General features: G+C 45.5%; 1 protein-coding gene across 5 annotated transcripts in view; it reads left to right on the forward strand.

The window, feature by feature from the left end:
* The window catches only part of MAST4 (microtubule associated serine/threonine kinase family member 4), a 527,956-nt gene extending 510,738 nt beyond the window's left edge, over positions 1 to 17,218 (forward strand). For all 5 annotated transcript variants that reach the window (XM_054578437.1, XM_054578438.1, XM_054578439.1 and 2 more), the window contains 3 exons: positions 8,069 to 8,205; positions 10,420 to 10,601; positions 10,836 to 17,218. In XM_054578437.1, coding sequence (XP_054434412.1) covers positions 8,069 to 8,205; positions 10,420 to 10,601; positions 10,836 to 14,695 — 4,179 coding nt within the window. In that variant the 3' untranslated portion in view covers positions 14,696 to 17,218. The remainder of the gene's footprint in view (positions 1 to 8,068; positions 8,206 to 10,419; positions 10,602 to 10,835) is intronic.
* The last annotated feature ends 6,725 nt before the right edge of the window (positions 17,219 to 23,943 follow it).

Genomic DNA, 23,943 nt, shown 5'->3' on the forward strand with positions numbered 1-23,943 from the left:
AGTTCTCCTTGTTTTACTTACTTCAAATAGGAAAATCTGTTTGAAATCAACTAAAGGTGATTGTCTTCAGGAGCAGTTAGGAGGTTTTATTCTAGCATAGTAGAAGACAAAGTGGTATTAAACTGTGGGTCTGATCTGAAAGTCTACTCTGAGAGTTGGATTTCCTTGGAAAGGTACCATCGTGAGTATAAACACGTATACTGTAAATTATAAAAATAGGAGGTAATGAAAGAAGGGGTTCTGGCAATCATTAGCACCTCCCCATACGGAATGATTTTGAATAGAGATTAATTTCTATTTGAAAGGTAAGCTGAATAAGTCCTAGGGAGTAAGAAGATCACAGGAAACAGTGGAGAGAGAGAATCTTATGCTGATCCTCCCGGTTTTCTCAAGTTATTTGCTTTGCCACCTGCTCATTCTAGAATATACAGGTGTAGCTCCAAATATGGGTTTGAGTAAAACAGATACAGATGAATTTGAGCTTGATATTACATTTATTTTTCAGGGAAAAAAGACTAATTTTCTGAGATCAGAAACACAGTGTCTCTGGTGGGAGGGTTGTGTTACAGATTAATAGGTTTGGGGATGCCCTCTTGCTCTGTGAGCATGGGAAGGGGCCCCCTGACACAGGCGTGAGTGAAAGCTCCGGGTAACCTGAGTCCTGGTGAGGGACGAGGCACACACTCATGTAAGCCATTTAAATAATGTGCATTCAGACCACTTCCAGAGCCCTGGTTGGAGACAGGTACCATAATAGATGTCAGTAACGTGGGAATTAAGGTATAGTCCTTGCCCTTGAGAAGTATGGAAGATGTAGAAGATGGGTGAATAGATACAATACCACTAACTTAATTATTCAGGGCGGTAGCAGAGGGAGGAATTCCACACTTTTGGAGAAAACATTATGTGTAGGAAGACACATCACAGGGAATGCTGTTTAACTGGAACTTGAGAGAAAACGAGGAATTTGGGAGGTACTACAGGGAAGTGGGTGTGTAGAACCTTTCACAAGTAAGTTCAGTTAAGTGGCTTCCTTCACTTCTCTGTCGTTTCCCCAACCAACACAAGAGAATTCTTCTCCAAAGATTCCGAGTCTGGCCTGGGTTCCACCAGTAGAAATAGCATGTATGTCCCAAGGTCCTGTGTGAAGTAGCAGATTGCAGAAAAGTTATTACCATTGATTAATTCAGAGCATTAATGAGATTTTGGTCTTGGGCTGGAGGTGGGATGTGCTGTCATCCATACTCACAGGGTGTCTCTCCAAATGTAGGCAGTCTTCTCACAAATGCATACTATTGATCACCAGCGGGCTGGGGCTGAATGTCAAGAGAACATTGCAGAGCCATAGGCAGGTCTGGAAATCAGCTCATGGTCAAACTGAACACACAGTGTATCTGATGGCAGTCCTGCAGGAGGGATGCAGAATTACTATTAAAACTTCCCACATAATCCCAGCATTTACCCAGATAAATGTTCATGGAATTGAGGTGAATGAAGGGGTTGTTCTTTGCTTGCTGTCCAAAATATTCTTTGTCCAGCTGGCATAGAACAACTCTAAGTGTCCAAGAAATGGGAGGCAAGAGAACAATTGTTGAATTTGAGATCCCTTAGCTGTGAGATCCCCTGATACGACCTCAGAACCCCCCAAGACAAAGTTCAAGGAGAGAGACAAAGGTTCATGTGTCTGACCTGCTGCTTCTCTCACAGTGCCTGACCCTCTGTGCTCCAGGGGTGCCCCATTGCTGGCTCATGGATAGACGCTTTGTAAGGGCTCGGAAGTTGTTTTGAGGGGGATGGGTGCGGAGGTCCTTCTGTCCACTGCATCCAATAGATGAGCCTCTCCAGTGGACTAGGGGCCACAAAGGCAGTCGGGCAGAAGCACCATCTCTCTCTGCAGAGCGCCTTGAGCTTTTCTAGGGGCTCACTTTGACCCTTCATTTTAGCAAGAAGTCTGTTTTTATAGGCGGTTGCCCCTTGGATGTTGTCAGTCCTACTAGATCTTTGCCATATCTTAGCATCAGCAATTACAGGAAGGTCAAAGCGATTTTTCTCATTCTTTATGACAGCGCCATGTTATAGGCAGCATAGCTCCTGCCACAGCATATCTTTATATCATTTCATATTTGTGCTCTTAAAATCAGAAGAAGAAATAATAAGCTGAAATATCTGTCTTTAGAAAATAGGCATTTATTTTACTGAGACATGGTTGATCATTTCCAGCATTTATTTTATAAAATATTCTAATATGATTCTGGATTTAAAAACCCTTCTTCCTGCTTCTTTGAAATTTGAAGGTACATTTCTCCCGAAGGTCTCTGGCAAGGTCTCTTGGCAGAATCACACGATCCCATCAGTAACACAATCCCGTTTATATCGTCTGGCTACAGAGCGCTTTCATTCCTGCATGTAGGCATGCGTGTCTCTGAAATGGCACAGACAAGCTGTGATGGAGAGCCACTGGCACTCTTCAGAGCCGTGGCGTGCTCTGTCACAGATCCAAGCAGGGGTACTGCCTCTTGTTCATGAAGGAGGCACTCAAGAGGAGTAACCAGTGTAACGAAACAAAGAGGATACAAGGGATTTAATTATCTTCCCAGTGAACTGTGTAATCATGCAGCTTTCTTTTAAATTTACCCAGAGGTCTTCTACAATGCGTAAAGTGACGAGTATCAACACGGGGCTCCTATGTGCTGCCATCGCTGGTCGGACATCACAGCGATGTGTCGGATAACACAGGGTGGTAGCTGTGTTTTGGTTTTTCTCGGGTGTGGTTTACGTGACGTTTTGTACTTACAAACCACTTTATGAAAGCTCATGGCAGCCTTAGAAAAAGGAGGAATAGCCATCACATAGGGTTGCATGTATATATGTAGAAATACATGTACAATACTTATTTATCATTTGGATTGTGAATATAGTAAGCATATCCCATGTTTGTTCATGGCTTCACTTTAGTGGTAGGTAGAGAACATACTGACCCAGGCTTATCCCCTGCTCACACGACAACCTGCCTGGCTTAACCTCTCTCTAATGCAGGAAACTCTATTCACCCAGGTCACTTTTTTAGAATAGCATTAGTTTAAATCCCCAATGCATAAAGGAAGCCCTAAAACTTCATCAGTCCTTGCTTCAAAAATTTTGTTCCATGAACTCTGGGGAACCTCTGGATACTAAAGTGGGGACCGTCAATTAGACTGATTCTTACCACCCACACAAAATCGCTGAGCTCCTCAAATGTACAGAGCATTGTGCTAGGCACTGCAAGGGGCCCACAAAAAATGACACATGAGAATAATAAGCCCTGAGCAAGCAGCTCAGTTGGTTAGAGTGTCATCTCAATACACCAAGGTTGCGGGTTCAATCTCCAGTCAGGGCATATACAAGAATCAACCAATGAATGCATAAATAAGTGGAAAAACAAATCACTGTTTTTCTCTCTCCTCCCCTCCCTTCCATCCCTCTTTCTGTAAAAATCAATAAATTAAAAAAAAAATTAAGAGTAACAGGAAATAGAGTACTTTACATGAATACACTCAGGTAATCCACACACCCTGGGAGGTAGGTACTATGAATATAAATGCCCCATTTTATAGATGAAGAGATTAAAGCAGAGAGAAGATAGTCAAGCAACCCAAACTTATCTGCTAGGAAGGGCAGAAGAGGGTTTGCACCCTTGCAGTGTAGACATGGAACCAGTACTTGCAAGCACTACACAGAGTGCTCGTGCATTAAGTTCTCTGGTTGCCAGTAACTTACCATCTCATGTTCACAGGGGAAGACAGTGACAATTCCTGGCTACCATCAAAGTGCTAAACATAAACAGCAGACTATACACAGGGCCCAAATTCTGAAGGAGCAATGGTCTTCCCCCGAGGTGGGCGGACATGAGAAGTTAGGCATCATCTGTGCAGGGCTGTGAGAGCTGGTAGTAGTATATGGGAAGGGGAGGCAGGACAGTCTATGCAAAACAAAGAGAGTGTGCAAAACGCTGGGGCAGGAGAGATCCAAGTAAAGCATTGTGGCTGGAGGCAGGTTCAGAAAGGGAATGCAGTATGCAAGAAGGGTGGGGCTGGACTGCGGAGGGTGTGAATTCACAGGTACGCAGGAAGAGCGCTGTTCCCTGTGCGTTTTGCAGAGAGAAAAACTGAAAACAGTCTGGCTGAATAGGTACCCAAGGCCAATGGATAATGAATGTGGAGCCAGATTGAGAGAAATGATTGGATAGACTGACTTCTGCTGTTGTGTTCAGTTCAGCCAGTTGAAAGTCATTTCCCTCCCACCATGCGCTAATCACACAATACAGTAAAAGAGAACTAACTGAACATTTAACAATCTGCTGTCCTGTTTTTTGTTGTTATTTTTAAGCAAGCATCACAGAATCTCTCTGATAAGAGGTTGCTCCCTCTCTAAAAGAATGTACTGAGGATAAACCCACCCAGTGAGCCACATTATGCCACGTTTAGGCAGCACTCGCTGTAGCCGATGGATCCACCAGGTGGCAGGCTTCCTGTTTCCCACCTACTCACTGTGAAGCTATCTTCCAGCCATTTATCATTTTCACAGTCATTTATGTTTCTAACCAAATATTGGTACTTTGCATCTTGTATGTCTGTATTTCTCCTTAGGGGCATTATTTCTTGTTGTATTTCCATATGTAGAAACAAGAAAGAGAAAACTGGGTTTGGTTTTTATGGGCCAAGAGGACATTTGTAGAAAGTCTAGTGATGTGCTCTGGTTTAGCATCCCTGGTTGTAACTGTTTTCTGACAAATGTTCAGCATTTATATTATTTATTTTATAAAGTGTTTATGATATTTTTATATCTCCTTAACTTCTTCTTGACAATCTGGCACTACAATTGATTCTCCTGCCAGTCAGGGCCTGGTTCCCTGGCCATCGCTTTCCTTGAGGACAAGCTGAGCACTCTCTTGGGAACAAGACATGGGGAGGGGTCAGGGCCTGTCCTGCCCGGCCAGCCCGGCAGTGGGAGTGAGGGTAGGACAGCCATGCCGGACTTTTCTACTGGGCGCTGTGACCCTGGAAAGAAAGACTCTCAGTGTCTCTGAATCTGTTTTCCTTATCTATCTGTAATGCAAGCAAGGATAACAATCCCTTCCACCTCATATGGCTATAAACAATAACTCTCAACTTACTTCATTTCAAATGCAATAAAACAGCTGTAAAACTGTAAAAATAAACTAAAAAACGCTCATGACCTGGTTGTGAAAATAAAGTAAAAAAATATATGTGATAAATACTTTAATACTTATAATGCACTTTAAAAATACCAGGTGGCATTGCTGTCCTTTTATAGACAGAGCTATAAAAGTCAGTGTTGATTGTGTTAGAAGAGGACAGCCTGGATTCAGACTCAGGGAGCTCACGGACAAGACACGCCAGTGACCACTATGGCCCTGTGTGTCCACTCTGCATAGCACCGGGGAAGAAGCCGGAATGAACTTCTGTGAAAGATAAGCTCCAACCGCCACACTTGTTGCCCTTTTCCTTTACCTAAGGCACAGGAAAAACTAAAGTTTTAGTATGGCCTCACTCAATTTGTGAAGAGAAGGAAGACCACATTCCAAACAACTTTTTTTGGTAGGCCTTTCATACCTACCAAAATTTTCCATTTAAATATAAATAAAATGTCAGTCTCTACTATCAGATAAAGGTTTATTTGTAAAGTTCTGGTGTTTGTATATAGAAAATATTCTTTCATAATGAAAAATAATTTTTCCTCTCTTGTTCATGTTTAAATACATTTCCCTTAAATACTTTTATAATTATGACATTAGGTATGCAATTATATACTCTTAAATATATAAGAACTCTAAAATCAATAATAAAATACTATGACTTCCAGATACTAAATTAGATATAAGACATGAACAAATTATTCCCTAAAGAAAAACAAATGACCAGAATCAATGAGACAGCATTGAGCCTGTTAATTGCCAAAGAATGAAAATTAAAACGTGATATAACCTTTCCCTATAAAATTGGTAATTCGTTAAATGTTATTAAGTTCTGACAAGGCTGTGGTAAGATAGGTACTCATGTGTACCTTGCAAGACTATAAACTGACATAAACTTTCTGGGAAACAGTGTATCAGCATGTACCAACAATCTTTAAAAAGATCAGATAGACCCTTTCTTTCAATCAGTAGTCCAGTTACCATGGAGTCTAGTTACCTAGTCTAAAGAGAACATCAGAGGTTAGGACAGTGATATGTAGAGCAGGATATTTACTTCAACTCTTATAAGAACTGAAAAGTAGGGAACAGTAGCAGTAGGGACATAGTTATGTTTTGATCCACTCATCTCATGGAATATAATAATACAGCCAATTAAAACATGTTCTGAATGAATATTCAGTGATGAAGGGAAAGTTTTTCAAAGTTATACAATGTGAAGTGAAGAAACAACAAAACTAAATATTAATTTAAAAGTATGTATTAAGTATGTCTATATATGCATAATTTATACTTGCCTGAAAAAAGACCTGCAGAAAATATCCTGCAGATATCACCAGTGTTAGCTGGGTGATTTGGCTTCTTGATGATTATTACTTTTTTTATTTATACTTTACTATTTCTCCTTGTAATGGCTTTATTACTTCCCAGATTGGGGGACAGAGTAGATGTTAACATGGAAACAGGCAGTCCTTGTTTTTTAGTCTCCTTTTTCTTAACTCCCCATTGCTTAGGACTACCTAGAGCTGAATTGCTAGGTATCTTTCAGGCCTAGACTTTTATTTATTTGTTTATTTGTTTGTTTTGATAGGGGGGAAGGGAGGGAGAAAGAGAAGGAGAGAAACATCGATTGATTGCCTCTCCTGCGCCCACAACTGGGGACCGGGCAACGCAGGCATGTGCCCTGACTGGGAATCAAACCAGAGACCTTTCAGTTTGCAGGCCAGCACTCAGTCCACTGAGCCACACCACCTAGGACATAGGCCTCGGCCTTTTAAAAGACCCTTCCCCTGCCCTGGCCATTGTCGCTCAGTTGGTTGGAGCATCATCCTGTACACCAAGAGGTCGCAGGTGGTATTTCCCTCTCACATCGATGTTTCTCTCTCTCCCTCCCTTCCTTTTTCTCTAAAACCAATAAGCATGTCCACAGAGGAGGATTTAAAAAATAAATTAATTTAAAAAATAAAGGCCCTTCTTATACTCTCATCTTTTCAAGGTGAGCAGGGCCATTTTTGACTTTGAATGGACGTGTTTCTCCCCTGGTTATTGAGACGTTCAGAAGGGATCATCGACCTGCCCGCCTGCCCTGGGCACCGGTCGCCTGGCTTCTGCCTCCGTTCTCCAGTCTGTCCCCAGGGCCTGCCCAGCAAGCCCTGCCCCGCAAGCCCTGCCCCGGGGCTGAGTGAAAGGGCCCAAAATCCCGCCCAGAATCTTCTCACCACACGTGACCTGATGGAAGAAAGGCTGTTTCATACTCACTGGCATCAACTTTCCAGCTCAGCAAGCTGACAGGTTTTATGGTGATAGAAAAGGAACCTTTTAAAATAATGAAAAATAAAAGTCTCATTCAATTTTGTTACTCTTTGATTTCTAGGTCAAAGGAAAAACAAAAATGAGAAAAAAGAAAAATAAATCAACCAAGGAGACAGCCCCTGGGCACATTATTTATACTGAATACATATGGATGAAGCTAACTGTTATTTATAGAGCCTTTCCGTGTGTCGCACTTGGTGCTAGAGGCTTTCATAGCTCTATTCTGTGTGTGCGCCTCAGAGGGGCCCCATGAGACACGTGTGATTCTGCTGCCAGCACAGGAAGTGGAGGCCTGGGGAGGGAAAGCGACCTGCCCAGGTGCCAGAGCTCCCATTTGAACTCAGATCTGCGGAGTCCAGAGCCCACCCTCTTAAAGAAGCCTTACATTTTGCCTCCACCCGCTTTGTATTCCCCAGGACTTCACTGCTTACAGGGTTTTTCAGAAATGGAAAGCCCCTTTGTATGGGTGTCCTCATGGAGCTTTGTCTTTGACTCTCCTACCCGCCCTGATCGTGTTTCATTACAGCATGTCCCTGTAATATCGTCTCATTTCTTTTTTTATAGAGTGGGAATAAGGTGTCAATCACTACTACCCCATTTGAAAACACGTCAATCAAAACCGGACCAGCCAGGAGGAACAGCTATAAGAGCCGGATGGTGAGGCGGAGCAAAAAATCTAAGAAGAAAGAAAGTGTAGAAAGGTTAGTTAAAACAGTCTTCTTTGTGAACTTAGCGGGACACCCATGTTGGAGGAAAGTTAGTCCCTATTTAATTTACGTATTTATATATGGGAGATTTTGTGTTGTGGTTCACATATCTTTATACATGAAAATTCATGTTCACAATAGCATTATTTTTCATTGTGAAAAGGTTTATTTCACATAGTTACATTTCTCTGTCTCATGTGTGAGAACTGTGAAAAGCCCTTTGGTGTTTCTTAAACCTCTAGACTTTATTTCATTTGAGTTTGATGTGAGAAACTGGCCCTTCAAGCAGTTTTTAACGTTAAATTTACACTTAATAATGTCCTTTACACTATCGAAAAACAGCTGGTATTTTTAAGCGCCAGATATTCTGAAATAACTGTATCTCAAAAGCATCCAGACAAACCTAGAAATAAAAGGGCTTTGTTTTACTGACTCAGAATCTAGCCAGTTTCCTCATTTGCTGTCTGAGAGGCATCACGAACCTCTCTCTGTGCCAGACGCTGGCAAGATGTGGCATGTGTTCCTGGTGGAAACTGCCCTGGCCAGGCATCCGTCGGCTGTGCCCCCTACCTGGTGTCCAGCCGCGCTCCTTAACCCACCGGAGTCTGATGTGTGATCCTGTTAAGAGGAGGTTTGATGGCAGAAATGTAGAAAAATAAGCAGATGTAAAGGGAATGCTTATCAACTCCAGGAAAGACAAAGTCATACAAGAAAGGAAACAGAATTATGCTTTACATGGCTCAGCTGTGAACAATATTTATAACATAAAGAGAACACCATCCTTTTACTCTAACCAAAAAATTTTTGTTTAGCTCTATTGGGAGGAATAGAAAAGGGGAAGTGTGTTTGATCAGAAGGTAGAAAGGGGTTGTGTAGGAGCTTAATTCTCATCGTCTGTGGTAGGACATCAACAGAAAATTTCTGAAACTGAAAAACTAAAAAGTAATGTTAAGCACATCATTTAGCAGTATGCAAACAAATGGAAGAAGAGTCACTTCCTGTCTCTGGGGGTGGGTAAAAGAGGCACAGTAGGGGAGTTGTTATTTTACATTAATTATAAGTTTATAAAATTGTTTGGCTTTTTTACCCAAGCACATTTATTGCTTTTATTAACATTACACACACAACACAAATCTTGAGATTCTTCTTATTTTTAACATGTGCTTTATATTTTGTTTGGTCTGTAAGTTGCATAAAACACACCCTTTCAGGGGTAGCAGTGTTTACACTTTTTGCTTACGTTCGCGGGGGGTGGGCCAGGCTTGCGTGACAGTGAACGGACCCTGGACAGCCACCTGCACTTCCCAGCCATCTGAAGCGGTGCCTTATGCTTTAAGATATGCTTGCCGAACACTAAATACACATTTGCTTTTGTGGCAGCACGGTGTCTACTGCCCTGCTGATAGGATAATCTCCAGTTCACCTTTCTCAGCTTTTCTATGTAAATGCACAGCCTGCATTGTCATTAGGAATATTCAGGAGCCCACAATGGAATGAGCACAGCACACAGCCCCTCACAGACAAAGCCTCTGCCCAGTGCGTCGCCGGGAAAGAATTCTGTACCTGAGATGATTTTTCTTCCAGGGATTTACTTTGTATAATCTCATAATGAAATTGTGTCAGTATCTGGGGGTGCATACTCAGAGGCTTTCAGGCAAAGAACACCTTTCTCATAAACCTGACAAATAAATGAATAAATGTAATGTATATACTTAATATACTTTATATATATATATATTTTATTTTCCCAGCTCTTCTTAGAGTGTTTGGAATTAAGAGAGTTCCCATTGTATACTATCTTCCTTTCATAGTTATAAAAATATCTTTAATATAAAAGTGGGATCTTGCCCTGGCTGGTGTGGCTCAGTGGATTGAGTGTTGGCCTGCAAACCAAAAGGTCGCTGGTTCTGTTCCTAGCCAGGGCCCATGCCTGGGTTGCGGGCCAGGTCCCCAGTGGGGGGCATGCAAGAGGCAACTGATGTATCTCTCGCACATTGACGTTTCTCTCCCTCTCTTTCTCCCTTCCTTCCCCCCTTTCTAAAAGTAAACAAATAAAATCTTTTAAAAGTGGGATCCTGCTCTTTAATAGCATCTGCCATGATATGGCCATCTCCAGCACAGGGGTGTGAGCGGAACACACAGGTGTTGTGGGGAGGCAGCAGCGGCTCCAAACAGAATCTGACCCGTTTTCTCTTGTTTTCACTGTAGGAGGCGGTCCCTTTTCAAAAAACTAGCTAAGCAGCCTTCTCCATTACTCCACACCAGCCGAAGTTTCTCCTGCTTGAACAGATCGCTGTCATCTGGGGAGAGCCTCCCAGGGTCCCCCACTCACAGCTTGTCTCCCCGATCTCCCACACCCAGTTATCGCTCCACCCCCGACTTCCCGTCTGGTGAGTGAGTCTCCTGGCCAGAGAGGGCTATTCGGGTCATTAAAATAAGACAGAAAATATTAGGTTAAAACTTAGTGTTAGGGAGGTTTATCAGAAAAGCATTCATTCGTTAGAGCTGAGTGCTGAGACAGTTTGCTGACCTTGACCTGACCTTACCTGAAACAGTTTGGGCTAGAGGGTGGAAAGAGGAGGGAAGGTGGCCGTTACTCACACTGTTCTGTTTTCCACCCCCAGGCACTAACTCCTCCCAGAGCAGCTCCCCAAGTTCTAGTGCCCCCAATTCCCCAGCGGGGTCAGGACACATCCGGCCCAGCACTCTCCATGGTCTGGCCCCCAAACTCAGTGGACAGCGGTACCGGTCCGGAAGGCGTAAGTCGGCTGGCAGCATCCCACTGTCCCCGCTGGCGCGGACGCCCTCTCCCACTCCACAGCCCACCTCCCCACAGCGGTCTCCGTCACCTCTGTTGGGACATTCACTTGGCAATTCCAAGATCGCTCAAGCCTTTCCCAGCAAAATGCACTCCCCTCCCACCATCGTCAGACACATCGTGAGGCCCAAGAGCGCTGAGCCCCCTCGGTCCCCGCTGCTCAAACGCGTGCAGTCGGAGGAGAAGCTCTCTCCTTCCTACGGCAGTGACAAGAAGCACTTGTGCTCCCGCAAGCACAGCCTGGAGGTGACCCAAGAGGAGGTACAGCGGGAACAGCCCCAGCGGGAAGTGGCCTTGCAGAGCCTGGAGGAGACCGCGTGTGATGCGCCCGCTCTCAGCCGGGCCAGGCCTGTGGAGCAAGGCTGCCTGAAACGCCCCGCCTCCCGGAAGCTGGGGAGGCAGGAGTCTGTGGAAGAGCTGGACCGGGAGAAGCTGAAGACCAAGCTGGTGGTGAAGAAACCAGACGGCTTCCCAGAGAAGCAAGAACCCCACCAGAAATCCCAAGGATTTGGGAGTGATTTGGAAAACCACTCTACTTTAAGGCTAGAAGAGAGAGAGAAGAAAAAATACCCAAAGGCTTTAGAAAGGTCAAATCATTTTGAAAACAAAGCAGCCGTGCCAGAGACGCAGTCCCTGGGCAGCCTGCTGAAGGACGCTCTGCACAAGCAGGCCAGCGCGCGGGCCAGCGAGGCTGTGACCGCGGACGGGGCGGCAGCCAGCTGTGGCCAGGCACCCGGGGACCACAGCCAGGGCGCCTGTGACATCAAACGAGCCTCTGCCCCCAGCTCCCTTCAAGACGGTCTCTGTCACTCCACGGACAGGTCCGCCCCTGGAAAGGGTGACCACACAGAGAAGGCTCCCCAGGCCAAGGAGTGTCCCCGCTGTGACAAGTTAGACAGCAAGCTGGCCAACATTGATTACCTCCGAAAGAAAATGTCCCTTGAAGACAAAGATGAAAACCTCTGTCCTGTGCTCAAGCCCAAGATGACATCAAATGCCCACGAATGCCTGCCAGGGAGCCCAGCCTGGCCCATGGGAGGGCAGCAGGAGACCCCGCCGGCCTCTGAGAGCCGGGCGTTCATGAGCAGCGCCCACACAGCTCAGATGAGCAGTGTGTCTTTCGTCCCTCTCAAGGCCTTAGCTGGCCGGGTGGACGGGGGAGCAGAGAAGCCGGGCTTGATTGCCCCTGAGTCACCTGTCCGGAAAAGTCCTTCAGAGTATAAGCTGGAAGGCAGGTCTGTGTCGTGCCTGAAGCCAATCGAGGGCACTTTGGACATTGCTCTCCTGTCTGGACCTCAGGCCTCCAAGACCGAGCTGCTGTCCCCAGAACCTGCACAGAGCCCCAGCCCAGGCAGTGACATGAGGCCCTCTGTGCCACCAGCTCTTCCGGGCAGCGGGGGGAAGAAGGGAGACGCTGCTGGTCAGAGGGAGCCTCCCCCAGCTGGCTTCAAGATGAGTAAATCCTACCTGCTCGAGCCTCGGTTCCCGCCACCCAGCCGGGCTCTCCTGAATTCACCAGCAGCTCCCCTGCCTGACCCAGAGCTAAAGCAGGACAGGAAAGTTTCCCACACCACCAGGAGCCCGGTGACAGTTGTAGAAAACAATCCCCAGCGGAGAGAGGGCGGCCCCAGCAAACACCAAGATTCCAGCCCTGACACTAAACCCCCGCCCTTCCTGGGGCAGAACCCACATAGCCCTGACCTTCCCAGATCGTGTGGGCTGCTCCCGCCTGAACGTGTCCCCTCCAGGGAGAAGCTGAGCGGGAGGGAATTGTTGGAAAGGGGCCCTTCCACAGCCAGAATTGAGCCATCTGCTGCAAGAGCTGATGTCCACAGAGACCCCTCCATAGAGCTGTGTCCTCCAGAAGCTACGAAAACCAGGGACAACTCCAAAAATCCCCCCTCTGTGGGAAGGACTTGCCCAGATCTCCACACACAGACCCAGGCTGTGGAGAGGGCGTGGGGGCCTTGTGGGAAAGCAAACCACAGAGATGGCCGAGATGAGACGAGGCCACTGGCCAGAGAGGACTCCTCTTTGCACTCAGTGGGGACTCCTCGTGAGAGAGAGCCAGGCAAGGGAAGGAGTGGCATGGAACCCAAGTCAGAAGTCTCTCCTGCTACTCGGTCTCTGCAGCCCCCTGAGAGTGGGAAGAGCGAAAAGCTCTGCAGTTTCCCTTCTTTGCAGAAAGACGGTCCCAAGGAACCAGAAAGGAAAGAACAGCTACAGCAGCGTCTCAGCAGTGGCTCTCAGCCCCCAGTGATCACCAAAGAACTGCCCAGCCCCAGTGCCCAGCAGCTCTGTGGCTCACCCAGCCACTCCTCAGGCCGAGAGCCGGGGAGCAAGCCCAGTGCTGCAGAGCCCAGCCTGGGCCTCCAGGACCTGCCCAAGCCCGGGCCTGGCCCTGAGCCAAGCCCTCCAAAGTCCAAGCCCCCAGACAGGCCCCTCTCCTCCCAGAAGCCGAGCACTGGGGCTGCGGTTGTCAGAGAGCCTGGCGCACAGCCCCCCAGTGGCCCCAGCCGAGATGGGAAGGGTGGCGGTAAGGGCGTGTTGGATGTGTTCCCTGTCCTCCCAGGCTCCCAGAGCACAGCCAGCGATGTGGTCAGCCAGGGCGGAAGTGGGCCCTCAGTCTCAGTGCCCCCAAAAGGGGGTCGTCAGGACACCAAACCGAAGCCCCCCGAGTGTGGGCGTGCCCCAGGTATGCTGGAGAAGCCCGTGCACCTGCCACGGCAAGGACACCCAGGGGCGAGTGAGCCTATAGACCAGAAACTCCCCGCTGTCAGTGAAAAGCTCAACCTGTCTCCAAAGCACCCAAAATCATCCACTGTGAAAGATGGCCCCCCGCCGTGCAGACAGACAGACAAGAGCCCTAGTCCACTGGCCCCCAGCGCAGACAGGAAGTCTGAAGGGAAGAAATGCATGGAAGCACTTTATGTTACGGGAGAGAGCGGGAAGCCGGAGGCCAGCCTGACCCTAGCACACGGTGAGGCCAGGTCGAAGGGTGCAGAGAGGCCAGCAGCGGCATTGGGGAAGGGCTTGCCAGAGGCTAAGAGCAAAGCGCTTGGTCCCCAGAAGCCACCGATGGAGACAGGCAAGCCCGGTGGCATGAAACGGTCACCCTCAGCCATCGGGCAGAGTTCTTTTCGCTCCACGGTCCTCCCAGAGAAGTCTCTGAGCTCCTCCTCCAGCTTTCCTGAAGCCAGAGCCGGAGTTCGAGAGACCTCAACAACCAGTAGCGACCCTTTTTCTGCCAAGGCCAACGGTGCCCCTCCTGAGCCTGCAGCCTCTGGCAACAGAGACCACCGGAAGCCCCTGCCTGCGGGGGATGGCGGAACCCACATGACCAAGAGCGACTCTTTGCCTTCCTTCAGGAGCTCCACCATCACTCTGGAGCTACACCACCCCAACCCAAACGGGGCAGGGGCAGCCGGGCCCCGGGACAGGGCCCTCTCTGTCACTGCCTCCGTAGGAGAAACCAAAGGAAGAGAACCTGCCCCAGCCCAGCCTCCTCAGACCAGGAAACAGAATGTGGGCAGAGAGGTGGCCAAGCTGTCCCCTGCTCCCAGCAGTGACCGCCCCATCACCCTCTCTTCTGAGAAGGACTTTGTGGTCCGGCAGAGGCGGGGGAAAGAGAGTTTGCGGAGCAGCCCTCACAAAAAGGCCTCATAATGGGCCGGGTCCCAGGCAGCACTGGGGAGACGCAGCCTGAATGTGTAACTGAGTCTTGACTACCTTTCGAAGCCAGCACTGTGGGAACACCGCCAGGCAGAGCCTGGAGCCTCGCCGAAGAAGGGGAGAGGGAAAGGAGAGAAGGAAAGAAAGAGGGGACCTTCTTCCAAATGCCTTCCCAGTTGTAACCGGTAAAAATGTCACCAGATAGTGTTTGTACAAGAAAAAGGAAATACCTTTATAGCTGAGGGTTGTTGAGGAGAAAGATTTTCTCTGTAAATATCTGGCAATGTGTTTGGTTTGGGATGTAGAGTCGATACCTTGCTGCTGATTGCATCATTTACTACAGCTTTAAAAAAAAAAAAAAGATTTTTGCTTTACCACTTATCTTAATGTAGTAATGAAGCAAAATGGTTAAAACTGATGTATGTGAAAGTATAGAAACACCCATACTCGTGTATATACACATTCACCCGTATGTTTTGGTCTGTGGTTAAGAGACTATTTCGAGGCTACATTTTTCTAGGTTAAAACATCCTAAGTAGAGATAAAGATGCAAGAAAGCCCTCAATACAGTAGATTGTGAGTTTTTATGTGTATTTTTAACCAGAAATTTTGATAGTACTGTATCTGGCTACCTGTTTCCAGATCTAAAGCAAGAACTACTCGAATTGCTGCATTTAGAATCCACTTCCATTAGGAATGGCCAGAGCGAATGCAGCCGGCCGTGTTCATTTCACAGTCATCCCCGTGGACGTTTCGATCCTGGGCCCGCCTGTCTGAGGGCCAGCCGTCCTTGTCCGTGGGTGTGTGTGGCAGGTCTTCACCCCAGGTAGAGCAGGGCCTAGAAACACACGTCACCTTTATTTCTTTTCTCCTGCTTTTTCTTCTTCTTTTCATGCTCTTACACTCGGGCTTTATGCTGTGAGTCACTAGGCTAAGAAGCACACATTCTGTAGTCCTGCACCAGCCCTGCTGTTGGACAAACGGGAATATTACTGGTTGCACACAAATCTGCTAGTACTTAGGTTGAGTAATAAGCATCAGGCATTGGAAGAGGTTTTAAATTTGCTTTGTTGAGGAAAAGAAGGGGGGTGGATTTTGGCATCATAGCATATATATTAAAGAATAATCAGGACATCAGATACCTTTTAATACATAGCTGGGGCCTTATGTTGTAGATGAAGCTTGCTGTTTTTAGCAAGTTCCTGGGTTTCACATTCATTTCTGATGCATCGAGTAGCTCCATACATTTCATAACATGATCTCTTTATTTGTATGCAAAAAAATTACTGTATTAATAAAGAGCAGCATTTTTGTAACAAAAAAAAAAAGACCTGTTGGAGCTATTTGGTGCTTGAATGTGACTGTCCTTTTTACTTTTGCTAAGCCTTATTTAAATTTTGTATACCATGAAATATGTAGAATTCGTCCATTTTAGTGCTGAAGGGTTTTTTTTGTTGTTGTTTTTCATTGCAGTTTTCCTGGTGGCTTGTTTTGTATTGTAAGATGGCACTTGCTGACATAAGTACTAAGGCACTAAGTACTAAGAGAAAATACACACAGATAAGTATTTATAAGATGCTTGGGATCCATAGCAGGAATTTTTATTTTGTTTTCGTAAGTGGAAAAAAATTACCAACAAATACTAGCCCAGCATGCAGACCTCCTTAGGGATGTCTTAGCATCATCAAGGCTATAAAATTTTTCATCTAAGCATAGCATCATTCTATAGCCCTGCGGATTGTAAATTGGTTAGCCATAAACTCCACTCCAAAAACAAAGGCATTATTTAATCAACCTCTTGGTTGTCCTTCATTGTAAAATGCGTTGGCGATGGCAAAAGAAAAAAAGTAGGAAATGTCTCCTTTTTGCCCCATTACTTTCCCATGTAGTTTTAGCCATTCCCCATCACTATGTGTGAAGTTGTAGAAGAAACAAAATATTTTACAAGAACTTAAGTGGGTTTCAAAAGTGGTCTCAACATTTATAATTCATATCTGTGTTTGGCGGTTGTCATAAGCCAATGCTTCTGTACTCAGACACCGAGACAGGTCTATGGGGAGGCAGTTCATGGTTTACAGCCTTTGCTTTTTAACTGTCCAGTTTCCTTTAAAGCACAACTAGGTGCTTGTTTACAAATGATGTATTTATGTATATTTTGTATAGTGTGTATTATCATTTTTGCCAAATATGTTTTTGCATTTGGGATGAGTAAAGAGTACCTAAGGTTGCATTCATGTAATACCTGTTCGTTGTTGTAAACCTCTCCAATCAGCTGGTAGGAATTCTCCTGTGTTCCCTTTGGTCGGTCTCCTGTGATTGTAAGATGTGCTCCTCGGTAGTACTCCCAGCGGTAGATTTACCAGCTTAGAGTTTGTTAGGATCTGTGCAATAAAGTGTTTGCAGTCTTATTTTCTCTAAGAAATTCCCTATGGATGTCATAATTGTTGTATATTGAACAAATATTTATACTTATGCAGTTGCATAACATTGAAATAAAAATTTAGCATGAAAAGATAATGGCTAATAAGGTTTTTTTTACATATATACACATACATACTATCTCTAAAATGTTACTGACTGTAACTCTGTATTATGGAAAGTATGGGTTTTTGCAGATTGCTCTTTGTTTGAGTGGAATGGTTTGCTAATTTTTGTTTAACTTAAACGTGTTCTGTTCTTCAGGATTAAGTGTCCTTTAACTCCTTTCTCTTTTCCACCAATCTTCTTCCTTGCCTGCAAAACTTCTCAGCTTCCCCACCACACTCACCATCTCCCTACAGACTCAGGAAAGGTGTCCTTTCTCAGTGGCGCCACTTCCCTCTGGTCTCCCAAAACCTTGTTCCATCAACGACCATTGTGTCCTCTCATCTTTCTTTATCTCCCCCTCTGTCTCCTCATAATTAAAAGCCATTGAAACCATCAGGAAGGCAGGAAGCAACCCAATACTTATTGTCTACCTATGATTGATTGATAGATAGATAGATAATTATACATTATATATATTTAGTACTGGACCAGATGCTTTTCATTTACCATCTCCATTGAGCCCCAGCACAATCCTCAGACCGGATGGTGGTGGCACCCCCATGTTACAGATGAGGAAACGGGCCCAGACAGGCTGTCATTTGATTAACGTACACCTTGTAAAGAGCTTGGATTAGAATCTAGACTTTCCTGGATCTAAAGCTCTTGACTTTTTTGAGCATTTCCGGATATCACATAGTTGTATTCAGATCCAGTCCCCCCCGGGAATGATGTAAGCCACCTCATCTTTTTCTTTACATGCTGAAAAAAAAAATTCACATGGTGCAAAATTACAGATTTGATGATTGGTGGAAAACCATGAAGCAAGGAAGCTATTCATTCTATGTAATAGGCTCCTTTATTCTAAATTAATCAGTAGGCAATTTCCTATCTAGCACTTTCAGTTCACAACACAAATATAACATAAAAAAGTGTCGCTGTATTAACTACGGATATTTGCTTGCTTCAGTATAGGCCAGGCTTTAAGGAACTCAGTGGCAGGGAAGTTCTAAATTCAACTTCCCTCCTGCTGTATGTTTTTAATTCACTTCTCCAAAGCAGTCATTGTGTGTTGTTCCTCTTTTATTCTACCTCCAACCCCAGTTAATATAGTGCACATCTCATATATCATTACAATATCTTCGTCGAAACTGTTCCGTTACTGTTTGCATATTAAAAGGCAGGCAGTCTGGCCCAGGTTCAAGTTCTGCAACAGTTAAGACACCTCAGATCCTGGATTAGAGCCATCAGCACCAGCCCTCATAGAAAAACGCATGGCAGCATCTCACAGCATTCTGACACTGTGCATTCCACAAGACAAGATTGCTGTGTCCTAACGTCGCAGCGGATAGTCGCAGCGGACGGCGGGGCTGTCCCTTCCAATACTTGGATGCAGGCAAGCGCTTCAGAAAGGGAATTTGCTCCCAAGCCTGAAGTTCCCTGTCCACTCTATGACATGCCAGTCAATCTGCTCAGATGTGAGAAAAGAAAGACCTGTTGCATATAGTTACTTTTTATTGCCCTACGCAGCTTTACAAAAAGTTGATTAATACTGTAAAGATGAAAGCCTTAAACAGGTTTCGTGAAGCACGCCTGGAGATGGCTGTCAGCTGCCGGGAAGCCTGGAGATGGCTGTCAGCTGCTGGGAAGCCTGGAGAAGGCTGTCAGCTGCTAGGAAATGAAGAATGAAGATGTTTGCGAGGCCTGAAGCAAAGCATGTTGCAGCCACCAACTCTTCAAATGTCAGGCTGGCATCACCACAACCTCCAGGCCTCTTGTCTAAATCTTTCGCCTGGAAGTTCTGTGCCTTTGGAATACACACACTTGTGTTAAACAGTGCTGTGCTGAAGTGACTTCCGGGGGCTGGAGACAGATTTACTCTTGTTGAGACTAAGGGCAGTTCCTGTGAACGTCTGTCCATGTCTGTCACTACAGAGCCATCCTGAGATGCAAGTCCCAGCTCCCTGGACCTTCAAGTGGGGATCCGTAGAATAAGCACGGGGCTCCCTCTGTCCTCAAGGGAAAGGAAAGAACCTGTAAAGCTGGGACCCATTCACATATGAAAACACAAAGCTTTAGCAAAGTCTTCTTTTTAGTACCTGTAAATTCTCACAACCAATGATCTCTTTATTCTTTTTGTACCTTTGCAAAAACAAAAATAGCCTTTTTTAAAAAAAAAACCCTCTCATTTCCTCTTCATTACACAGTGTATGGTTATTGCAGGCAGATTAGAAATACAGAAAAACAAGAAAAGAAATGTTGGAATCACTGCAATCCCACCAGCTCTGTCATTCTTCTTAGTATTAAGTCACAAATTTATTTCAATGTCTATAAATACAGGTCTGAAATATTACTTATAATGGCTGTATGGCATTTCACTTTGTAGATGTGCCATATTGTTTTTTTTTTCCTTCCTGTGTGTGCACACACTAGAGAGCCTCAGGTGCCAATGATCGATGTTATCCTGCTCCTCCGTTCTTGGCACATCAACCTTGGTTTACACCAAGGTTCATTTAATTTATCCCTACACTTCCATCTCTCTCTCCTGCTCCATAGGCAACCATATTACTGGTCTATCTCTTTGTGTTCTTATAAAATATAAGTATCATTGTTTTGTATACATATATTTTTAACTTGTAAAAATATACATGTTAATATGTCATTTTGGGTGTGTTTTCCCATCAATCCCCATATATTGGTTTGCAGACCCCCACACACAGAGGGCACAGAGAGACTGAAGAAGGAGGCAGGTCACTCCAGACTGGCAGGTAGCTGTTTGAATAAGCAGGACAACTTACAGAGAAGGCTTGTCTTGGGCGGCCACATGAGGGTAATTTCACCCACGTGCCAGAATCTTAAAAGTTTGTATAGAGACCTTAAGGGGTTCAGACATATATACTGTCTAGAGTTTCTCAACAACACCTTACTCTTGAGAGGCTGCATCCTTGAGGATGGCTCCCTCTTTGGGAATAATGAGCAGAATAGACATTCCAAGGATGGGACGGGGGTGAGGAGCCTCCAATGGCTAGGGTCCAGCTTGTGGGTCAACTGGTGGTCACAGCCTCTCAAGAACCTCCCCCAACACTGTATGTTTAAGTTTCAATTCTGTTACTATAGCTATAGCTACTCCATTCCTTCTAACTACTGTGTAGTATCCCTTGGTGGGTGTCTTCCACATTTTATCTATCCATTTTCCCAGTGATGAACACTCATATTGGAATTTTCCTTCTCCATAAATAACACTGCACTGAATATCATTTTGGAAATGTGAAATTTTCTTCGGATATATACCCAGAACACAATGTGTGGGTCACGTATTCAAATTGACTAGTTACCGCCACATGGTCCTAGTGGCTGCTCCAGTCGACACCCATAAGCAGTGTATGCAGCTCCTACAACCCTATCCCACCTACACTATTATCCAGCTTTCTCTTTTTGCCAGGATAATAGATATTAAACTTTATCTGATTTTAACTTATACTTCTCTATTTTCTAGGAGAATCAACATGTTTACAATGTTGTCCCACCCAAGAACACAGAACATCTCCTCATTTGTTCAGGTTATCCCCTAATTTCTTTAATCATTGATCTATTGTTGGATATTTAGGTTGTTTCCAAGGACAAGAGAAAGAGAAAAAGGGAGACCCAAGCTCTTTAGAAAGCCCACGAACAAACATGAAGGAAGAAGAAGATGGATGGATGTTCTGGTGACCCCCTGCCCTCTGCTCACCTTTATGGGATCTAGTATATCTTAAACAGTCAAATGCTTAGAGAATACTATCTAATCGTAGAAGGGGTCAAAGGAGGGTATTCAACAAAGTTCACTATTTAATCTTAAATGGGTATTGATGGCTTTTAAAAATAATCTGTATATGAGTTTTTTGCAAGACCCACAGTATTTAATATATTATCTCAACTTGTGAGTAGCTGGGATGGAGTAGGAGTGGGTGGCGGGTAGGTGGCAGAGCAGGGCACTCAGGGAGCGGAGAGCCTTGTGGCCTGGCAGTGACGGCAGAAGAGACTAACGAGCTGCCTACCCAGGATGGCTCCCTTTTGGGCTCAAAGGCTCCTTTGTCCTCCTTCCCGTTTTGTTAGGACATTGCCTCTTACAGAGTATGGAGCCCTTCTTTAGCTCATTTGACTCATGAAGCCTAACACAGGCTTCTGCTATTTTTTGATAAAATTAAGATTAGGGAAGGATTTTACTTGAAGTTATTTGGCTGAGCTTCCAGGGTCAATCATAGCCTAACAGAATTCCAATATCGGCCGGGGCCGGGGACGGGCAGGGGTGGTGGTGGCATGGGAACCTGTTTTATAAAGAATCCCCCAGATGATTCTGGTGATAAGCCATTTTCTTGGAGCCCCACTGGCCCATTCCTCTGCAGCCTTCAGGTTAATTCCCCCACCAGCACCACCCATCCACGCCCGTGTTAGACATTACAGCTCTGCGTGTATCAGGCACTTAACTCTAGCTCGGCACCCAGCACCCCCAGCTGTGACTTGTTTAGAACTAGCCACACCTTCTTTTGCTGTAATTCAAGTTAATTTTCTCTTCAGCATTCAGAGAAGATAAGAAACAGTGTCAGCTACTCCCTCCTGCATTTATAAAACATTTAAAAAGCCCATTATTATATATTTTGTAAACTTTAAAATTGAAAACAGCACTTACTGGAGAATCGAATGAGTAGGAATGATACGGCAGTTTCCTGTCTTGAAATTTTACAGGTAATGCCTGTGTGCGGGTCTGTGCTGTGTTCAGTTAGCAGTGACGGCTGCGAGCACGGGGGAAAGGCGTAATTTGCTGCCAGGCTGTGGGAGCTGCAGCTCACGCAGAGCCCTCTGTGATGGAGGCCAGTCAGTTTTTATGGACTTCAATGCTATTTGCTTCAGTACACTTTGAAATGCAGGGTCAGCTCACTGAGCTACAACATGCAATAATAACACATTTTTATAGGACTAGCTTGTCAGAGCAGCAACAACATGCGATACATAAAACCAATAAACACACCGTGTCTACAGATTCTATCCTAGTAACCAGGATAAAGCAATAAAATTGACAGCAACCATCAAAAAGCTCCCTTTCTGACTTTGTAAGGTGAATTTACTGTTGCTTAAAACAGAGGCGCTGTCACAAAGCCTTAGATCAGTGTGCAGTTACAGAGCAGCAAGGCACATTGCATGGAAGGGGCACATGCCTGGCAAACAACAGCAAGAGAGGCAGTTATATTTGTCTAGAGCTTGGGTGTTGCAGGGGGCGATGTGTTGTGGGGAGCGTGGGGTGCGGGCGCTCCTGGACCTGAGGGTTACTGTCCTGGGCCAGCTGAGGGGAGAGCGGGGCTCTGAATCCTGCAGAGCCTGTCCCAGGGTTGTCACAGATGAGAGGAGTAAACACAAGTCATCGCAAGCACATCTCTGTTTGCCAGGAGAGAAACACTTCTCTGTTTGCCAGGAGAGTGGACATGGCAATTTCTGTTTAGTGGAGAAGGAAGGCCACGAACCCTCCAAAGGCTTTTATTGAGAACCATAGGCACAGGGATTTATGCAAAGCTCATCAATCAATGTCAAAAGACTATGTTTACAAAAACAAACAGAAATCATAGATAACAATTGGAGGAACACAAGAGGTCTGCCTCAGGTCAAGGTCTATGAATATTGTAAATCTCCTTCCCAGTATGAGCCGTTTATCATAGCTTTAGAGGGAAGAACAAAGCATGCTTAGAGGAACTTACTTCTAGGCCTGATTGTCCCCAGGAACCGCCCGATCCAGTTTAGGGCTGTACCTGCCTTTAGTATTGTTTCAAGCCTGAGCCAAGAGAGTGGGGCAAAGCCACCAAGAGATAAGGGGACTTCTTTCAGATAAAATGAGGACTCCGGCCACATCCAAACCGAGCTGAGGGGTGCAGACCTTTTTGCCCTTTCTCTTGTCTCCAAAGTCCTTGTCTGCTGCCCATACTGGCCGTGTCTGGCTTAGGTTGTCCCTCCTCTTGAGGAATCTTACCTGTCTTTGACTAACCGATCATCACAGGGCCAAGCAGGGTGATGTGAGGGAGGCAGGGGTTGCGCCCCTGTCAGGGGGACAGGTTTCATCTCCTCGGAGGCCTCTTTTCCCAAGGCCTCCTTGATTATTTCCAGCCCTGGGGCCCTCTCGCCTGTTGACGAGGCTACTGTCCCTGAAACCAGGTGGGATGGTTCCCAACACTTGGGACCCTGTAGTCTTCAGGGTGATGCAATTCGCATTACAGATAGTCTACAGAATTTTTTTTCCAAGTTACACATTAAATATTATGAAGGACAGTGTGGCTATGGAGGAGGAGGTCAGCAATTAATATTTGCTGTCTGCTGCTTATCTTCTTGAGGCAGGAAAGAGATTAAATTTGCTAGAATACACAGGGACTGTAGTGGGTTGTGCTGTCTTAGACTGGATACCTAGAGAGTGGACTTCCATACTCTAGGAAGGAAGGAAGGAGGGGAGGGAGGGAGGGAGGGAGGGAAAGAAGTAGGAAAGAGAAAAGTAATAAAAGAGGGAAGCACAGAGGGAGAGAAAGATAAAAGGAAAGAAGGAGGGGGGAGAAACAGCAAGGAAAGAGAAAGAAAAGAAAGGAAGGGAGGGAGCTACCAGAGAGTGTACTTTTTGCATCTTCAAGGTCACCACCAGAAATATTTCCAAACGTTTCCAGAGCTGATCATCGTGTTTGGAATAAGCACATGAACATAATCAA

Source organism: Pteronotus mesoamericanus, unplaced genomic scaffold (assembly GCF_021234165.1).
Source record: "Pteronotus mesoamericanus isolate MK-2021 breed Mesoamerican mustached bat unplaced genomic scaffold, CSHL_Meso_final contig_50, whole genome shotgun sequence".
NCBI lineage: Eukaryota > Metazoa > Chordata > Mammalia > Chiroptera > Mormoopidae > Pteronotus > Pteronotus mesoamericanus.